Source organism: Camponotus vicinus, unplaced genomic scaffold (genome assembly GCF_025532165.1).
Source record: "Camponotus vicinus isolate PSW18456_S1 unplaced genomic scaffold, iyCamVici1.0 SCAF_1, whole genome shotgun sequence".
In the NCBI taxonomy this organism is placed as follows: Eukaryota; Metazoa; Arthropoda; class Insecta; order Hymenoptera; family Formicidae; genus Camponotus; species Camponotus vicinus.
The window spans coordinates 28,705,198-28,721,220 of record NW_028141945.1 but is presented as its reverse complement, the minus strand read 5'-3'; the positions used below and the strand labels follow the sequence as shown (position 1 = coordinate 28,721,220).

Sequence of the window (16,023 nt, the reverse complement as noted above, 5' to 3'; positions counted from 1 at the left end):
AAATGTTCTCTGTTTGGAAAGGAGGTAAAATATTTGGGACATATTGTCTCCGAACGGGGCATCTCTACGGATCCTGAGAAGATCTCCGCTGTGAAGAATTGGCCTGTTCCCCAGAATAGAAAGCAGCTTCGAAGTTTCCTTGGATTTTGTTTCTATTACAGGAAGTTTATTAAAGGTTTCTCCTTAATAGCTAAACCTCTGTTTACGCTTACGGAGCATCAGGTAAAATTCGAATGGTCTTCTTCTTGTCAAAAAGCATTTCAGGAATTAAAACAGAAATTGATTTCTTCACCGATTTTATCCTTCCCCAAGGAACAGGGACAATTTGTTTTGGATACAGATGCTTCGAATCACGGAGTTGGAGCAGTTTTGCCACAGGTTCAGAATGGCACGGAAAAAGTTATCGCCTACTTCAGTCGAGTCTTAAATAAAGCAGAAAGGAATTATTGTATCACACGTCGGGAGTTATTAGCTATTGTGGCTTCATTAAAATCTTTCCACCATTATTTGTATGGAAGAAAATTCAAAATTCGGACGGATCATATTTCTTTTAAATGGTTAATATCCTTCAAGGATTTGGAGGGACAATTGGCCCGATGGTTAGAGAGATTACAGCAATATGAATTTGAGATTATCCATCGAAAGAGACATCTACATCAGAATGCTGATGGATTGTCAAGGCGCCCTTGTTCTGAATTAGGGTGTGCTTATTGTTCAAAAGTGGAACTTAAGGAGAGTTCTGTTGCCCGAATAATTTTGAGGGAAGATAATCTTGAAGAATGGCGTAAAAGGCAAATAGAAGATTCCACTATTTCAATGTTTTTGCGAGGAAAGGAGTTAGGAGAACGTCCCTGTTGGCAAGTAGTTAAACAGGATGTTTCTGCAAAAATTTATTGGTCTTATTGGGATGCATTAGTTTTAAAGGGAGGAGTCTTATTTAAGAAATGGGAATCTCCAAATTTTAAATCCGAAGTTTTTCAGATAATCGTTCCTAGGGATTCCATCAATTAAATAATGGAGGAAGCCCATGATTCTGTATCTGGTGGCCATTTTGGGGTGAACAAAACGTTAGAAAAGATTCGGAAACGTTTTTACTGGGCTACTTGTAAAAGCGACGTGGAAGAATGGTGTCGTTCCTGCAGAATCTGTGTGGCAAAGAAAGGCCCGTCAGAAAAGGGAAAATCTCCTTTGCAAATTTATGATTCAAGTTCTCCTTTCGAGAGGGATACAGATATACTTGGTCCTCTTCCAATTACCTCAGCTGGAAATCGATATTTATTAGTAGTCATCGACTGTTTCACTAAATGGGTTGAGGCTTTCCCATTAAAGAATATCAAGGCGAATACGATAGCGGATATTTTTGTGAAACAGGTCATTTCTCGTCATGGAGTTCCATTAGAAATCTACACAGATCAAGGGAAGAATTTTGAATCGAGTATTTTTCAAGGAATAACACGTCTTCTAGGAATTAAGAAAACTAGAACGACTGCCCTACATCCGCAATCAGATGGTCAAGTTGAGCGTCATCATCAAACGATTCTGAATTATTTAGCTAAATTTATTTCGAAGGATCAAAAAGATTGGGATAATTGGGTTCCCATGTATTTATTAGCATATCGTTTTTCAAAACATGAGGCTATGGGGGCCTCTCCTGCGGAACTATATTTTGCTCGAGATTTAAGATTACCATTAGATTTATTGCGAGAAAGCCCTCCAGAGAGAGGGGAGGAGGATTCTTCCGAGAATCATGTTCAAAGATTAAGGAAGAAATTAAATGATGTTCATAATGATGCTAGGCGGCATTTAAATCTTCAATCTCTTTGTTCTAAAATTCGGTACGATCAGAGAGCTAGAAAAATTAATTTTGATGTTGATCAGAATGTTTGGTTTTATAATCCTCGTAGAGAAATAGGAAAATCTCCCAAATTACAAAGTAACTGGGAGGGACCCTATAAAATAGTTAAGAAACTTAGTGACGTTGTCTATGGAATTAGAAAATCGAATAAACATAAATGTAAAGTGGTTCATTCTGATAGGTTAGCCACTTTTCATGAGCGACAAAGATTGTTTTGAGGGAGTTTTTCGGAGCCCGCTATTCATTTAAGATTATTTTAAAAAAGTTTACATTTCTGCTGCATAATTCTTTTCAGAAAAATTTCATTTGAATTTGACGAGGGAAAAAGAAAGATTAAGGAAGGAGAGAGAAAGACGACGATAACCAGAAGGGATAAAGGCTGTCTCACCCACGGTTTTGACCAGTGGTTTTCCCGTGGGTCTTCGGGCGAATGCCGAGGCAGGGGCCTGAGGAGTTCTCTTGGGAGAACGGAGGGTCCACGGGAAGATATCCCCCCCTCTTGCCTGAAGATTTTAGTCTTTGGAAGAGATTTATGGAGTCAATAGAGTCGTTTGATCCCAAGAAGGTGTGCAGTTCGGTAACCTGGAACATCAGTTCAGGGAGAACATGGAGACACATCGAGAACTATAATTCGATCAGATTCCTGAAGAAACTTGCCATTTTGTGATTGTCGCGACGACAATCTTTCGAAGAGGAGGGCAAGTGTTACGTCCCTGGTTTGAGTCGCGGTCGAGTCTGTCTTGAAAGAGGAAGAAGATCTCGTCGTCAAGGGATTGTTGATGGAGCAGCCGTCATTTGCGTCTGGAACCAGCTGTCAAGCTGAGCGGACGTGTTTCTATTTACGAGCCGTTGTATTATCTTTCCGAGTTATTGCTTTTGTTTCTGTGTTGCCCATTAAAGTTTCGGTGTTACAGAGAACCGTGTTATTATTTACAAGTGCGCGAGCGTGTGTGCGAGCGTGTACGCGAGTGCCGATCGTTGTGTCGCGCGTTTCGAGATATATCGTTCCGCGGACGCAACAATATGCAATAAAAAATAGAGGGTTCCGTTTAAGAAATTGACGGTGACCTTCATATGACCTTCAAATAACTCTTCAAGGTCAAACCAATGGTACCATGTTATGTCCCCCTCGAAGCCACACAACTTTTGTCTGAAACACTTTCTAGTAAAACTCTTCCTTATCGAGATATTCGACTGTGTCCAGACTTTTTTAACACCCAGTATATTACATATACAGGGTGTATAAAAAGTACCGGGACGGTGAAATATCTCGAAAACTAAGCATTTCAGAAAAAAATGTTTCAGATAAAAGTTGTAGGATTTCAAAAGATCTATTTACTGGCGTTATGAGTTTGGGTGGCGTCGCCAAGGTCAGAGCAAGGTCTTTTGGAATTTTTTTGATGGGACCCTCTATTTTTTATTGCATATTCTTGTAGCTTATCTCGAGAGGTTTCCAAAACACTATAATTAAGTTAGTTTTCATTAAGTACTTTCCGAGTTATGAGGCTTGAAATCATTTCTTAATTTTACATAAACCGTAAAATATTTTGTAAAATATTCATTTTTCGATTATCTTACCTTAATACTTTTATATACAAAATAATGAGAGGAATTAATTGGTGTAAAGGAAACACATAGTTGTTTCGAAGAAAAAATATGTAATTTGCAATTAACAATTAATAACTAAAATATAAATGAAATTTTTGTTGGATCACAATGTGAAGCATATCTTAATAATTTAGTAATAGAGGATCATATAGACGGGGTGACACCGGATTGACCACGTCGCCAATTGGCCAATTCAAAATAGGATTCTCTGATTGGTCAATCGTTGCTGGTTACCCTAGGCACAGGTCGATATAATTGGCTGTGGTCAATCGCAACGTGGTCAAATGAGGCACTCCCTTCTTTTTAATATTAATCTCATTTTTATACTTTGTGTCCAAATTAATAAAAAATTTAAATAAATTCCCAAAGTTTTATTATCTATTATTATTCATAACCTCAGCACTTGGAGGTGACGTCCCATGGCGCATATCGCGATACGCGCGTATCGGGTGTATCAAACTCTGTGACCAATCACAGATGTTCCGCTTTTCAATACGTGGGAGTTTGATTTTCTACTGTCCCATGGAGCGGATTAAACTCTTTGCACAATGCTAGGCAACAAGCAATAAGAACAGAAATAGTATCTATTTTCTGCTTCTATTGGCGAATATTTTCTGTTCCGCGTTTATTGGTGAATAGTTTCTATTCCTTATTTCTATTGCCTGTTGCCTAGCATTGTCCCATACAGCACACAAAGATTGCATATACATTGCAGCAATCTTTCACCGCAATATTGCAACGTTGCAAATTCACTGCAAAATGTTGCTGCACCATTGTTGTGGGATTGCAGCAACGTTAAAATGTCCACTTTTAGGAATATTGCAATGTAAGATTGTAGCAATGTTACGGTGCAACGTATTTGTAATATTAAAACGTGTTTTGCTACAAATGCAGACACCGTTTTAAATTTAATAAATAAACTTTGAAAATATAAAAAAATGTTTAAGAAAGATAGGAAAAATGCTTTTAAAATAACATATATTAGTGTTTTTTATTAGATTTTTCTTAAATATTTATCTCAATAATATACATACAATTATTTTACATACATTCGACACCAGAATATTTTAATACGTGCAAATGAACTATTTTTTATTTATCCATTCAATTGAGAAAAATCTGTTTAATATTCTGAAACCCAATGAGGGATCCAGATTATTAAACAAATTATTTGTTTAATAATCTAGATCCCTCATTAGGATTCAGAATATTAAATAAACTAAGTCAGTTTATCAGAAATTAAACTGACACGAGACAAGAAATATAATTACTACATGAGTCCTTTGTAGACCTTATATACACTTTAGATGAATTCGAATACGAGTTAGTTAAATTTGGTGTCGCCGCGTAGCGGCAAGTAAAAAAACACATGTTATACATTTTCACTATGTTAAAACGCTGCTGCATCATTGCCAAAGTAATATTACAAAATAATGTCTCTGCATTATTTTTGCAACATTACACTGCAGTGAGCAATGTTGTAACATTGCAGCAATATTGATGCAAGTTTCTGTGCTGTATGGGGTGCAAGGGGCTTTATGCGGTAGCGGATTCAGTGGATCGCTGAATCACGGGATTATTCTGATAACGATTACGTCGAAACAGTCTCATAATTAGTGATTCGCTGATTCTGCTTCCGCGTAATCCGCTTCATGGGACAGTAGGAACCAAACTCTGGCGTACTGAACACACGCGCACAAGCATGTATGCATCTATAAAGTGGTCTTCAAAAGATTTTTTCCAAATAATTATTATCTTAATAATCTCATGAAATAAGATTGTTTTTTTTCTATCAAAAACAAAATGAATTCCGAAACTGTGCTACTAGCTATTTTCTATTTTGTAAATAAATTTAAACGAAGTTATAATATTTATTGTCAAGAAGACTTACGATACAAAATATTCCGAATATATGCATTGTATACAATTTTGGTAAATGAAGAAAAATCTAAAAAAAAGCGACGATTTTGGGTGCGACCTATATTTACTGTACATTGGCGATTATTACAAAGAGCAAGTAACAATTTCCTAAAAGAAATGGATTGAAGACAAAAAAAATTTGTCAATTATTTTTGAATGAATTCTATCATATTCCAAGAATTACTTAAATTAGTCGGTCCTTTCATTGTTAAACAATATGTAGTTCGAGATCCAATTCCTCCTGAAATGCGTTTACAAACCACGTACATGTGATGCATCGCATAGCACTCGAATAATGAATTCAGGGCTGCGTTCGGAAACATCACCCGAGTGTACCCGGGTATCGTTTTATCCTTGTTTAACATTCGGTGAACAACAAGGATAAAATGATACCCGGGGGCACTCGGGTGATGTTTCCGAACGCAGCCCAGCGAATCATCAGCGTATCAAAAATGACGGATCGTCTGTCATTGGTTGGAGCTCGATACGCCCGATACGCTTATATATAAGAAATATTTATAAGTCCCTTGTTTTATACAAAATGTCACATACTTACCTTATATATAATGATATTTTTAATCAGTTCTACTGTCTTTACGTTACGATTTTTTCTGTGCGTTGACTGAAGTTTAAGTTTACGTACGGAGTTAAGTTTACGATCAATTCTTAACGTAACGTAATGCGTTACGGAACACCTTGTGCAGAGGCCTTTACGGTTTTACACAGATATCCTTTGGATAATTAAAAGTTTTTGAAGTATATCCGGTGGTCGTACCTAGGATCAACTTTTGCTATGTGGGTATGGACCTCATATATAGGCATTTAGATATTTATTAGATATCTATTAGATAATTTTTTCTGTGTGGGCGGTTATGAAACATTTCAAAGAAACCCAGTCAGCCAAGTCTGCTCGAACAGATTTTGTCAAGGGCTTGCTACAAATTCTTGTCATCAAAAAGGCCACAATTTGCGTACAAGAGTTGCTATTACAAATTTTGATAGCAAATTGGCGGCAAAAACCGAGTAAAGCTTGTTGGCAAAACCTGACAGCAAAAAGAGAGCAAAGTTGCTAATATGCTTGACATCAAATTGTCAGCAAAAATCAAGCAAGATCTGCGCGCATGTAATCTAACGGCAAATTGACGACAAATTGTAAGCAAACTTTGCTGACATAATCTGACAGCAAATTAGTGACAGAACCCGAGCAAAGCTTGCTAATATCCCAAGAAGCACAAGTACATCCTATGTACGTACAACGGACGTCCATATCGGACATTGTGTACATCCATCGGACGTCCATATTACCTGCAGCGGACGTACAAAAGACGTCCACTGTACGTCCGTTTGCAACTGCTCTGGACGTCCATAAGATGTCCATAAGACGTCCTTTAGTGGACGAATTATGGATCTTAAATGGATGAATTTTGGATCTTGAATGAATATGAATACGTGGGAAAATGTTTTATATATAATTGTGTACATAATTATGTATGGATTTTGGACTTGATCTAATCATATATATATATATATATATATATATATATATATATATATTAAATTATTTTTGATTATATATAAGTGGATGGCATTATGTATCCTTTATAATATATAAAACATTTGGCCCAACAAAATTAAATAATAATATAATTTATCTATTTCATACAAAAATTTTAATATTTTACATAAAAATTTTACAGCTATGCTCTTTAAGCCTATAAATCATAAAACTTCAAACCCCATAACCCAAATAATCGAATAACCCTGTGACCCTCTGAGGTCGGGGTATTTCTCGCTACAAAACCTACATTCTGCCGAACCCAAGGAACAACGACGTGGACGTAGCAGGCTTCTGTTTCCTTTGGGGTGCTTTATTCACGTGAGGTCCCCTTGTTTGTGATAACGCACTTGTTTTTCTTCGAACGATTTACGAAGTGAACGCCGCTTACGATTCGCCCTGTTTATTCCTACATCTCGTTTCAAATTCCAACAATAGTCCGCCATCATATTTACACCCCATGTTCCTTGGTAGCGCTTCTCCATATCTTTCATGTCTTGATGACATCTCTCTCCCTGCTCCTCACTGAAGTCACCGAGTTTGTCTGGAAAGAAATCGACATGTGAGTCTAAAAAATGCAACTTGATACTCATATTACACCCTAAAATCTGATAGTTTTTAATCATATCACTCACCAATTTTTCATAATCCTGACTTTTATTATTTCCTAGGAAGTTCTGAGAAACCTTGCGGAAACTAGTCCATACAGCTTTCTGTGCATCCGTCATGTGGGCTGTGAAACTGGCATCGTTGAAGAGAGTCCGAATCTGCGAACCATCAAAAATTCCTGCCTCTAGCTTGGCATCACTGAGTTTGGGCAATTTCTGCGCTATATATTTGAAACAGTTTCCAGTTTTATCCAAGGCCCTCACAAATGGTTTCATTAAGCCAAGTTTCAGATGCAGTGGAGGAATTAAAATTTTCGATTCATCTACAAGAGGCGGTTTAATGACGTTTGAGGATCCAGGCTGCAGTGACTTTCGTTTTGGCCATTCCTTCTTTTTGTAGTGATTTGCTCGATCCCTACTGTCAAAAAGGCATAAGAAGCAGGGGTATTTAATATTTCCGCTCTGCATCCCTAGAACAATTCCAATAATTTTAAGGTCGCCACAAATCCTCCACTGATGCTCCGAATATTTTATTTTTTCTAGAACGATTTTAACGTTTTCGTAAGACTCTTTGAGGACTGTGGAGTGAGCTATTGGTATAGGAGCCAGGACGTTTGTGTTGTGAAGCAATATCGCCTTCAGACTACGAATAGAGGAGTCTATGAAGAGCCGCCACTCTTCTGGTTTATAGACACCAGCTTTCAAACTATTCATTAGTCCGGCGATATTGTTGCAGTATACTAATTCCTGTGATTTATCCTGGGTGAAAAATGGTCGCAACTCCTGCTCTCTGTTCCTATAAACTGAAATCATTGTCTCCTTTTTTCAGGAGATTCTTCTGTTTCAACCTTGAAGCCAGAAGTTCATGAGCTTCTTTTGACAATCCTAACTCTCTTCCTAAGTCACTCAATTCTTCTTGTGTAAATTTTTGAGGCATCTCGTTTCTCTTTTCCTGCTCTTCGTCGCTTGCACTTGATTCCTCCGATTCTTCTCCACTAATCTCCATATCTATGTCTCCTCTATCTTCTATTTCTACGGCACTATTGTCGGCCTCACCACAATTCGTTGGAATCAAGACAGCTGGAACCACTTTACGTGTATAGATATACTTGATTTTAGATCTATTTTTCGTATAGAATCCATGAGTGACGGTCATGCAAAAAAAACAATCCTCTCTTGATTCTTGATGGCATGCTCCATACGACAGGTGCTGAGTATTTTAAATTCGAAAGGTCCTTCTTCTTGTAACATGTTGTTAACATGTTATAGCAGTTCGCACAGATGGTATGTGGCACCCAGTTTCTATCCTGATTTAATATATCAGATGCGAAACAATAGTTGTATGCATCACAGACGACATCAGTGATTTTTTTCCGGATATTTGATGGTACATACATACCACAAACATAACAGAATTGGTCCGGTTTGTTCTGATCATCATGTTCATGTTGACTAGAGGTTCTGTCGGTTGTGTTACGTCTTGTAGCTTCATACTTTGTAGAGGCCAAAGTACCCACCTTTACAAAGCTGCGGTTGCATGATGACGACGCCTGCGGGCCCGCTTTCTCACCCCGACCAGCCGCCGATACTGGGGATCCGACTCCCTGCATCGTAAATTTTTTTCGTGTGTTTGCCATGACGGCATGAACGCCGTTATCCAGGGTCTCTGCCGGATCACGGATCAACTCCGTTGCCCACCGTCAACCACGTGGAGGTGCCCTGGACGCAAACACACGAAAAAAAATCGTTCTCGGAAAAACATATCGATTAAATACGACACTCTAACGCGTGTGAAAGCGTATAAGTCTCTTTCTCACTGGGTCATGGGGTTATGGGGTTTTGGGGTTATGGGGTTTGGGGGTTATGGGGTTGTGGGGTTATGGAATTAGGGGGTTAAAGAGCATAGCTGTTTCAAACATACTGAATTTCGCGGTTTGAACGCTCATAAGTCTCTTTCTCACTGGGTTATGAGGTTATGGGGTTATTGGGTTATGGGGTTTTGGGGTTCTGGGGTTTGGGGGTTATGGGGTTATGGGGTTTGTTTGGGTTTTTGTTTTGATGTTGTTGAGTTTTATCATTTTTAGCCTATTTTTTGAGGTTAGAAAAAAATCTGACGTGATGGGGTTATTTGGACATCGGATTCGGTTTCAGCATGGTCGATTACATATAGTAAGGTAGGTCAGGTCCCAGGAAAAATATTTTTGATTTTTTTTGTGGAGCTGTGTTATATATAATATCACATATGATTTTGATCAGAGCATACGTTTTTGTATATGCTTAGATATGATGTCCATCTCTGACCATTTCTGATCATAAAAAATGATATTAGATACCTCACGTTATTTTGTACAATCAGACATAGTCAGATACTGATATCATATCTAAGCATGTATAAAACCAAAGCAAAGGTTAGTTTCATGTATGCTTTGATATAAATCATATATGATATTATATACAGGGTGTTTCATTTTAATCCGACCAGTCGAATATCTCGAAAACCAAGCCCGGGAGAGAAAAATATTTCAGACAAAAGTTGTTTGGTTTCGAGGGGGCCATAAGATGGTATCATTGATTTGACCTTGAAGAGTCATTTGAAGGTCACGTGAAGGTCACTTCAATTTTTTTAAATGGAACACCCTATATATTTTTGCACACTCTTGTAGCTTATCTCGAGAGCTTTCCAAAACACTATAATTAAGTACCTTTTCGTTAAGTACTTTTTGAGTTATGAGGGTTGAAATAATTTCTTAATTTTACATAAACCGTAAAATATCTTGTAAAATATTCACTTTTCGATTATCTTACCTTAATACTTTTATGTACAAAATAATGAGAGGAATCAATTGGTGTAAAAAAAACACAGTTGTTTTTAAGAAAAAATATGGAATTGTTAATTGCAAATTACATATTTTTTCTTCAAAACAACTATGTGTTTTCTTTACACCAATTGATTCCTCTCATTATTTTGTACATAAAAGTATTAAGATAAGATAATCGAAAAATGAATATTTTACAAGATATTTTACGGTTTATGTAAAATTAAGAAATTATTTCAAGCCTCATAACTCAAAAAGTACTTAACAAAAAGGTACTTAATTATAGTGTTTTGGAAAGCTCTCGAGATAAGCTACAAGAATATGCAATGACAAATAGTAGGTTCCATTTAAGAAATTGAAGGTGACCTTCATGTGACCTTCAAATAACTCTTCAAGGTCAAACCAATGATACCATCTTATGGCCCCCTCGAAACCATAAAACTTTTGTCTGAAATATTTTTCTCTCCCGGGCTTGGTTTTCGAGATATTCGACTGGTCGGATTAAAATGAAACACCCTGTATAATCATTTAAGATTATATATGATTTTACCTTTCTTTATATAGACAAATATAATTTTTCCTAAAAATTATATCTTGCATTATATATTTAATTAATTATAAGTCCTCTTTATAAGTCCTTTTAATAAATATTCTTAATAAATAAGAATATATTCTTAATGAATAAGAATTATATAATTTGCGACTTCCACGCCGCAATCTGGATTCCTTGTTGGGATTCAGAATATTAAACAGATTATTTGAAATTAGACGGAAAAATACTTTTTAACCAATAATTAAATTTATTTGACTTCAACAAAATTTATTAAATCCAAAGAAATATTTTTCTCTGTATATTAAGAATATCTCTTTAGAAGATTTTCCTCTTAACTTAAGAGGATCCTCTTGGCGCCTATTTTAGTGGTATATATTCTAAAGATAAGTGGCATATTCTTAAGTTAAGAATACAATTTTTTCGGTATACTCTTAGTGGTACTTAATTTTCAGATCTGATAATATTTATTCATATATGATATCATATATGACTATATTTGGCAAAACATAATTAGATATTGACAAAATCCATATATGGCCAATTTTATATGGACTTTTTTCCCATATTCTGAATCCTCTTTTATCGATAAAAGTGCCTCTAAAAGTGGCTTACAGCCAATCAGAAGGCTTATAAGCCAATTTTAAAGGCACTTTTATCAATAAAAGAGGATTCAGAATATGAACCATGATATCAATATCTGACTATGTCTGATTGTACAAAATGACGTGAGGTATCTAATATCATTTTTTATGATTAGAAATGGTCAGACATGGACATCATATCTAAGCATATACAAAAACGTATGCTCTGATAAAATCATATGTGATATTATATATAATTATATAAAACTGTATATAATTTTACTTTTTTTTATATAAATAGACATGGACTTTTTTTTCCCGGGTATATATGTTATATATACCTATATGTATATATATAACGGAATTTAAAAGAAATTGCAATATTAAACTTTCGCGCATCGCATATGAATAGACAAAAATAATAACAAGACGCAATATAAATTATTATATATATACAGGGTGGGCCATTTTAATCTATGCACCCAAATTTCTTTGTACCTAAGACAGATACGGAAAAATGATTCAGACAAAAGTTTTATGGTTTCGAGGGGGCCATAAGATGGTATCATTGGTTTGACCTTGAAGAGTTATTTGAAGGTCACATGAAGGTCACCTTTAATTTCTTAAATGGAACCTACTATTTGTCATTGCACATTCTTGTAGCTTATCTCGAGAGCTTTCCAAAACACTATAATTAAGTACTTTTTTGTTAAGTACTTTTTGAGTTATGAGGCTTGAAATAATTTCTTAATTTTACATAAACCGTAAAATATCTTGTAAAATATTCATTTTTCGATTATCTTACCTTAATACTTTTATGTACAAAATAATGAGAGGAATCAATTGGTGTAAAGAAAACACATAGTTGTTTTTAAGAAAAAATATGGAATTGTTAATTGCAAATTACATATTTTTTCTTAAAAACAACTATGTGTTTTCTTTACACCAATTGATTCCTCTCATTATTTTGTACATAAAAGTATTAAGGTAAGATAATCGAAAAATGAATATTTTACAAGATATTTTACGGTTTATGTAAAATTAAGAAATTATTTCAAGCCTCATAACTCAAAAAGTACTTAACAAAAAAGTACTTAATTATAGTGTTTTGGAAAGCTCTCGAGATAAGCTACAAGAATATGCAATGACAAATAGTAGGTTCCATTTAAGAAATTAAAGGTGACCTTCATGTGACCTTCAAATAACTCTTCAAGGTCAAACCAATGATACCATCTTATGGCCCCCTCGAAACCATAAAACTTTTGTCTGAATCATTTTTCCGTATCTGTCTTAGGTACAAAGAAATTTGGGTGCATAGATTAAAATGGCCCACCCTGTATATATATATATATATATATATATCCACACAGCACATGATATCATTCGAATATTCTATACTCATACTGTAAATATACGTTACAGATGTAATATACTGAGAATATTCCTATAACATCTCTTGTTGTATATTATTTTTCATATATTCTTAAAATATACTTTGAATATCTCGTATTAGTATATTCTTTCTCGTATATTTTCAGGATACTCTATAATATTGCATGTGTTTCTTCATTTTGCCGCTACGCGCGCCACCAAACTCGTACTTAATTTTTGATGAAATGGATATAAAGGACTGGTACTAACATGAGTTTCAAAGTTTCTTCTTTTTTTCTTTTTAGTCAGTTTAATTTATAATAAACTGACTTAATTTAAAATTTTTCATTTGTTTAGTAATCTGGATTCCTTGTTGGAATTCAGAATATTAAACAGATTATTTGAAATTAAAATGAGAAATAATGTGTCTGCGTTTATTGCATTTATTGAAAATATTTCTATTACATATGTGAATATACTTTATGATATACTATATGAATATATATACATATAATACATACAAGTTCTCAGTATCTACATGTGCTGTTAGGGATATGTGTATTTGATATAAAAAATTTGTATATGATACAAGTAACTTGTGTATGATACAAGATATTATATTTATAAAATAAAATAAAGTTTTTTCTACGTATAAATAATTTCAATTATTTAAAGAGAAAAAATTAGAAACTAAAAATTAAATATCCATAAAATGGCTTCGGAACGTTAAGGTTTGCTCACAATTTGCCGACAATTTGACATCAAGCATTAGCAAGTTTTGCTCGGGATTTGCCATCAATTTGCTGTCAGGTTATGTCAGCAAGATTTGCTCACAATTTGTCGTCAATTTGTCGTCAAATCTTGTCAACAAGCTTTACTCGGGTTTTGCTACCAATTTGCACTCAGGTTTTGTCAGCAAGATTTACCAGCAAAACACGAGCGTATTGCGGACATAGTTGATGCCAATTTGCTGCCAAGTTTTGATCAAATTTGTCGTCAATTTGCTGGCAATTTGCGCGCAAATTGCTTATTGGGAATATTTGTGAAACGTTTTTGAAACGAATATGTGCTACCTGAGATATTAATGAACTTATATATGTTTTAATTAAACTAATATATATACTTAAAACAATTGTGTGACTTCTAATTTTTCTAATAGATTATTCAAAGTTCCTTCTATTTTCTATTGTAGAACATATATATATTTAAGCATGTATTTTATATTTTTACAACATTTTTAATTTATGTTTAAGTTATGTTTCTAATGATTTTCATGAAAGAGAGTCTTGAATCTATATTATAAATATTCTTAAATATCTTAATAAATCATTAAAACAATTATTAAAATTATAAATTATTAAAAAAATAAATTTATACATTACGAATTTCGAATTACTTCAGTCAAATTACTCCATTTTAATTAAACAAGCAGACTCCAGATATTGATTACATATCAACTTCATCAAATCATTTTCTTTCTAATATGATTATCAAATCATACATACTTAAGAAAAATTAATCATTCTTGGAAACATAATTAAGTTATATTATTTTTTTTAAATAATAATCTGTGCAAAAGTATATATGAATTGTCATGTTACTCCAATGTATTTTTTTTTACAATATAATAAATGAGAAAACAAATTGCTAAGCATCTATATTAACCATATATTTATTTGTTCCATTAATTAATATTGCACGTTATTTAAACTTATAAATATTAAATGTTTATAAATTTTAATTTATACATATATATACATATATATATATATATATATATATATATATATATATATATTTGTAATAGAATTGTGTAAATAGAATTCACAGTAAAACTAAACAGTCTCAATGTATTACTGCTCTTAATTATAAAAGACCGATGTTTTTGATTCGCAACATCAAGTCAAATGCAACATTATTGATGAAATTTGTTAAAGATTGTGCAGAATTTAAAGAAAAAAATAAGAATTATAAATTAAAAAAAAAATAGTATTTATTTCTAATGTATGTCATATTTCTTTCTACGCGTAGATATAGAATAACTAATATATATTTTTATATACATATACAACAATGCAATCTTAACAAAATGAGAATAAACTTTTTCATATAATTCACAGATTCAAAGATAAGCAAACTACATAACTTATTTAAAATTTCCAATTTTGACTTAATTACATCTTATATACATTTTATCTTAGTTATAGTTTTTATGACCAATCATTTAAATCTCAAAACTGCCCACAATATAAAAAATACTGCTATAGAAAAAAGGAACAAGTATAGGATATAGTAATTGTGGCCTGCTTTTGCTAAACGCAAAACACGTGTCACAGAACCTGATAAGGAACCACTCGTTCTTTCAAAATCATCATCCTAAAATAAACTTTATTTTTTAGATGAAAGATTAAATTAAAACGAGATTGTATATTTGTCTTCAAAGAAAAAAAATAATCAACTAACCATATTTCTTAACAGTTTGTCTTGATATTTTACTTCTGTACCAATGTCAATAGACAAAGATTTTAAAGCATGAATTTTATGCTTTAACTCTTCTGTCATTCTTTCACTTTCGTCTTCTATGGCATTGTGGGTAGATGTACTTGGTAATGGTTCGTAGCTATAACTTCCTGGAAATATAACAATTATGTGTAAATTAAGAATTTATTTATATATTTACATTAAAAAATGCATAGTTAAAACCTTACCTGAATGAGAACGTCGCATATTGTTAGGAATCTTGATCATCAATGTAATTCTAATTATATAAAAATATACAATTTTTTATTATCTTTCTTCCAATAGAATTTAAATATCATTTATATGACTAATAACCTGTATTTAACAGATTGACAGTTAATTTTGTCAGATATTTATACATACATAGATTTGTTCTCTCTCTTCTTTGCTGAACTTTCTGCACTAGTGTAGTGCTCTTTATTGCGATGCAATATAGGTTTGTTCTTTATGGCCATCACACATGAAATTCCATAAGCACGTAAGACGTAAACGTAAGGAAATCGACCAATCACGGTCAAGTATTAGCCCCTCCAAGGGGTCAAAACTCGACCGTGATTGGTCGATTTCCTTACGCTTATGTCTTACGTGCTTATGGAATTTCATGTGCGAAAGCCTTTAGGGCCTCCGTACAAGGTG

The 16,023-nt window shown here is 33.8% G+C and overlaps 2 protein-coding genes across 4 annotated transcripts; both read right to left on the bottom strand.

Moving 5' to 3' along the window:
• Positions 1 to 7,020: 7,020 nt before the first annotated feature.
• LOC145972102 (uncharacterized) lies at positions 7,021 to 9,995 on the bottom strand. 2 transcript variants are annotated; one of them, XM_083100413.1, is made up of 2 exons: positions 8,942 to 9,995; positions 7,021 to 8,853 (listed from the first exon to the last, which is right to left on the bottom strand). In XM_083100413.1, the coding sequence occupies exon 2, from the start codon at positions 8,357 to 8,359 to the stop codon at positions 7,256 to 7,258; it is 1,104 nt and encodes a 367-aa protein (XP_082956539.1). In that variant the 5' UTR covers positions 8,360 to 8,853; positions 8,942 to 9,995; the 3' UTR covers positions 7,021 to 7,255. The 2 variants fall into 2 exon arrangements, with proteins under 2 accessions (XP_082956539.1, XP_082956621.1); XM_083100495.1 differs by having other exon boundaries at positions 7,280 to 7,482; positions 7,574 to 9,995.
• Positions 9,996 to 13,296: 3,301 nt separating this feature from the next.
• Bet1 (blocked early in transport 1) lies at positions 13,297 to 15,789 on the bottom strand. Of its 2 annotated transcripts, none has more exons than XM_083100200.1 (4): positions 15,751 to 15,789; positions 15,576 to 15,625; positions 15,331 to 15,497; positions 13,297 to 15,243 (listed from the first exon to the last, which is right to left on the bottom strand). In XM_083100200.1, exons 2-4 carry the CDS (start codon positions 15,613 to 15,615, stop codon positions 15,088 to 15,090), a joined length of 363 nt encoding a protein of 120 aa, XP_082956326.1. In that variant the 5' UTR covers positions 15,616 to 15,625; positions 15,751 to 15,789; the 3' UTR covers positions 13,297 to 15,087. The 2 variants fall into 2 exon arrangements, with proteins under 2 accessions (XP_082956326.1, XP_082956413.1); XM_083100287.1 differs by having other exon boundaries at positions 15,703 to 15,761.
• Positions 15,790 to 16,023: the final 234 nt, after the last annotated feature.

Bases quoted from the DNA above. Each gene is read 5' to 3' on its own strand.
- LOC145972102 (XM_083100413.1), bottom strand. From the start codon at position 8,359: ATGATTTCAGTTTATAGGAACAGAGAGCAGGAGTTGCGACCATTTTTC.
- Bet1 (XM_083100200.1), bottom strand. From the start codon at position 15,615: ATGATCAAGATTCCTAACAATATGCGACGTTCTCATTCAG. The intron at 15,498-15,575 runs GTAAGGTTTTAA...TTATATTTCCAG, and splicing joins TATGCGACGTTCTCATTCAG to GAAGTTATAGCTACGAACCA. The intron at 15,244-15,330 runs GTTAGTTGATTA...AGTTTATTTTAG, and splicing joins ACAAACTGTTAAGAAATATG to GATGATGATTTTGAAAGAAC.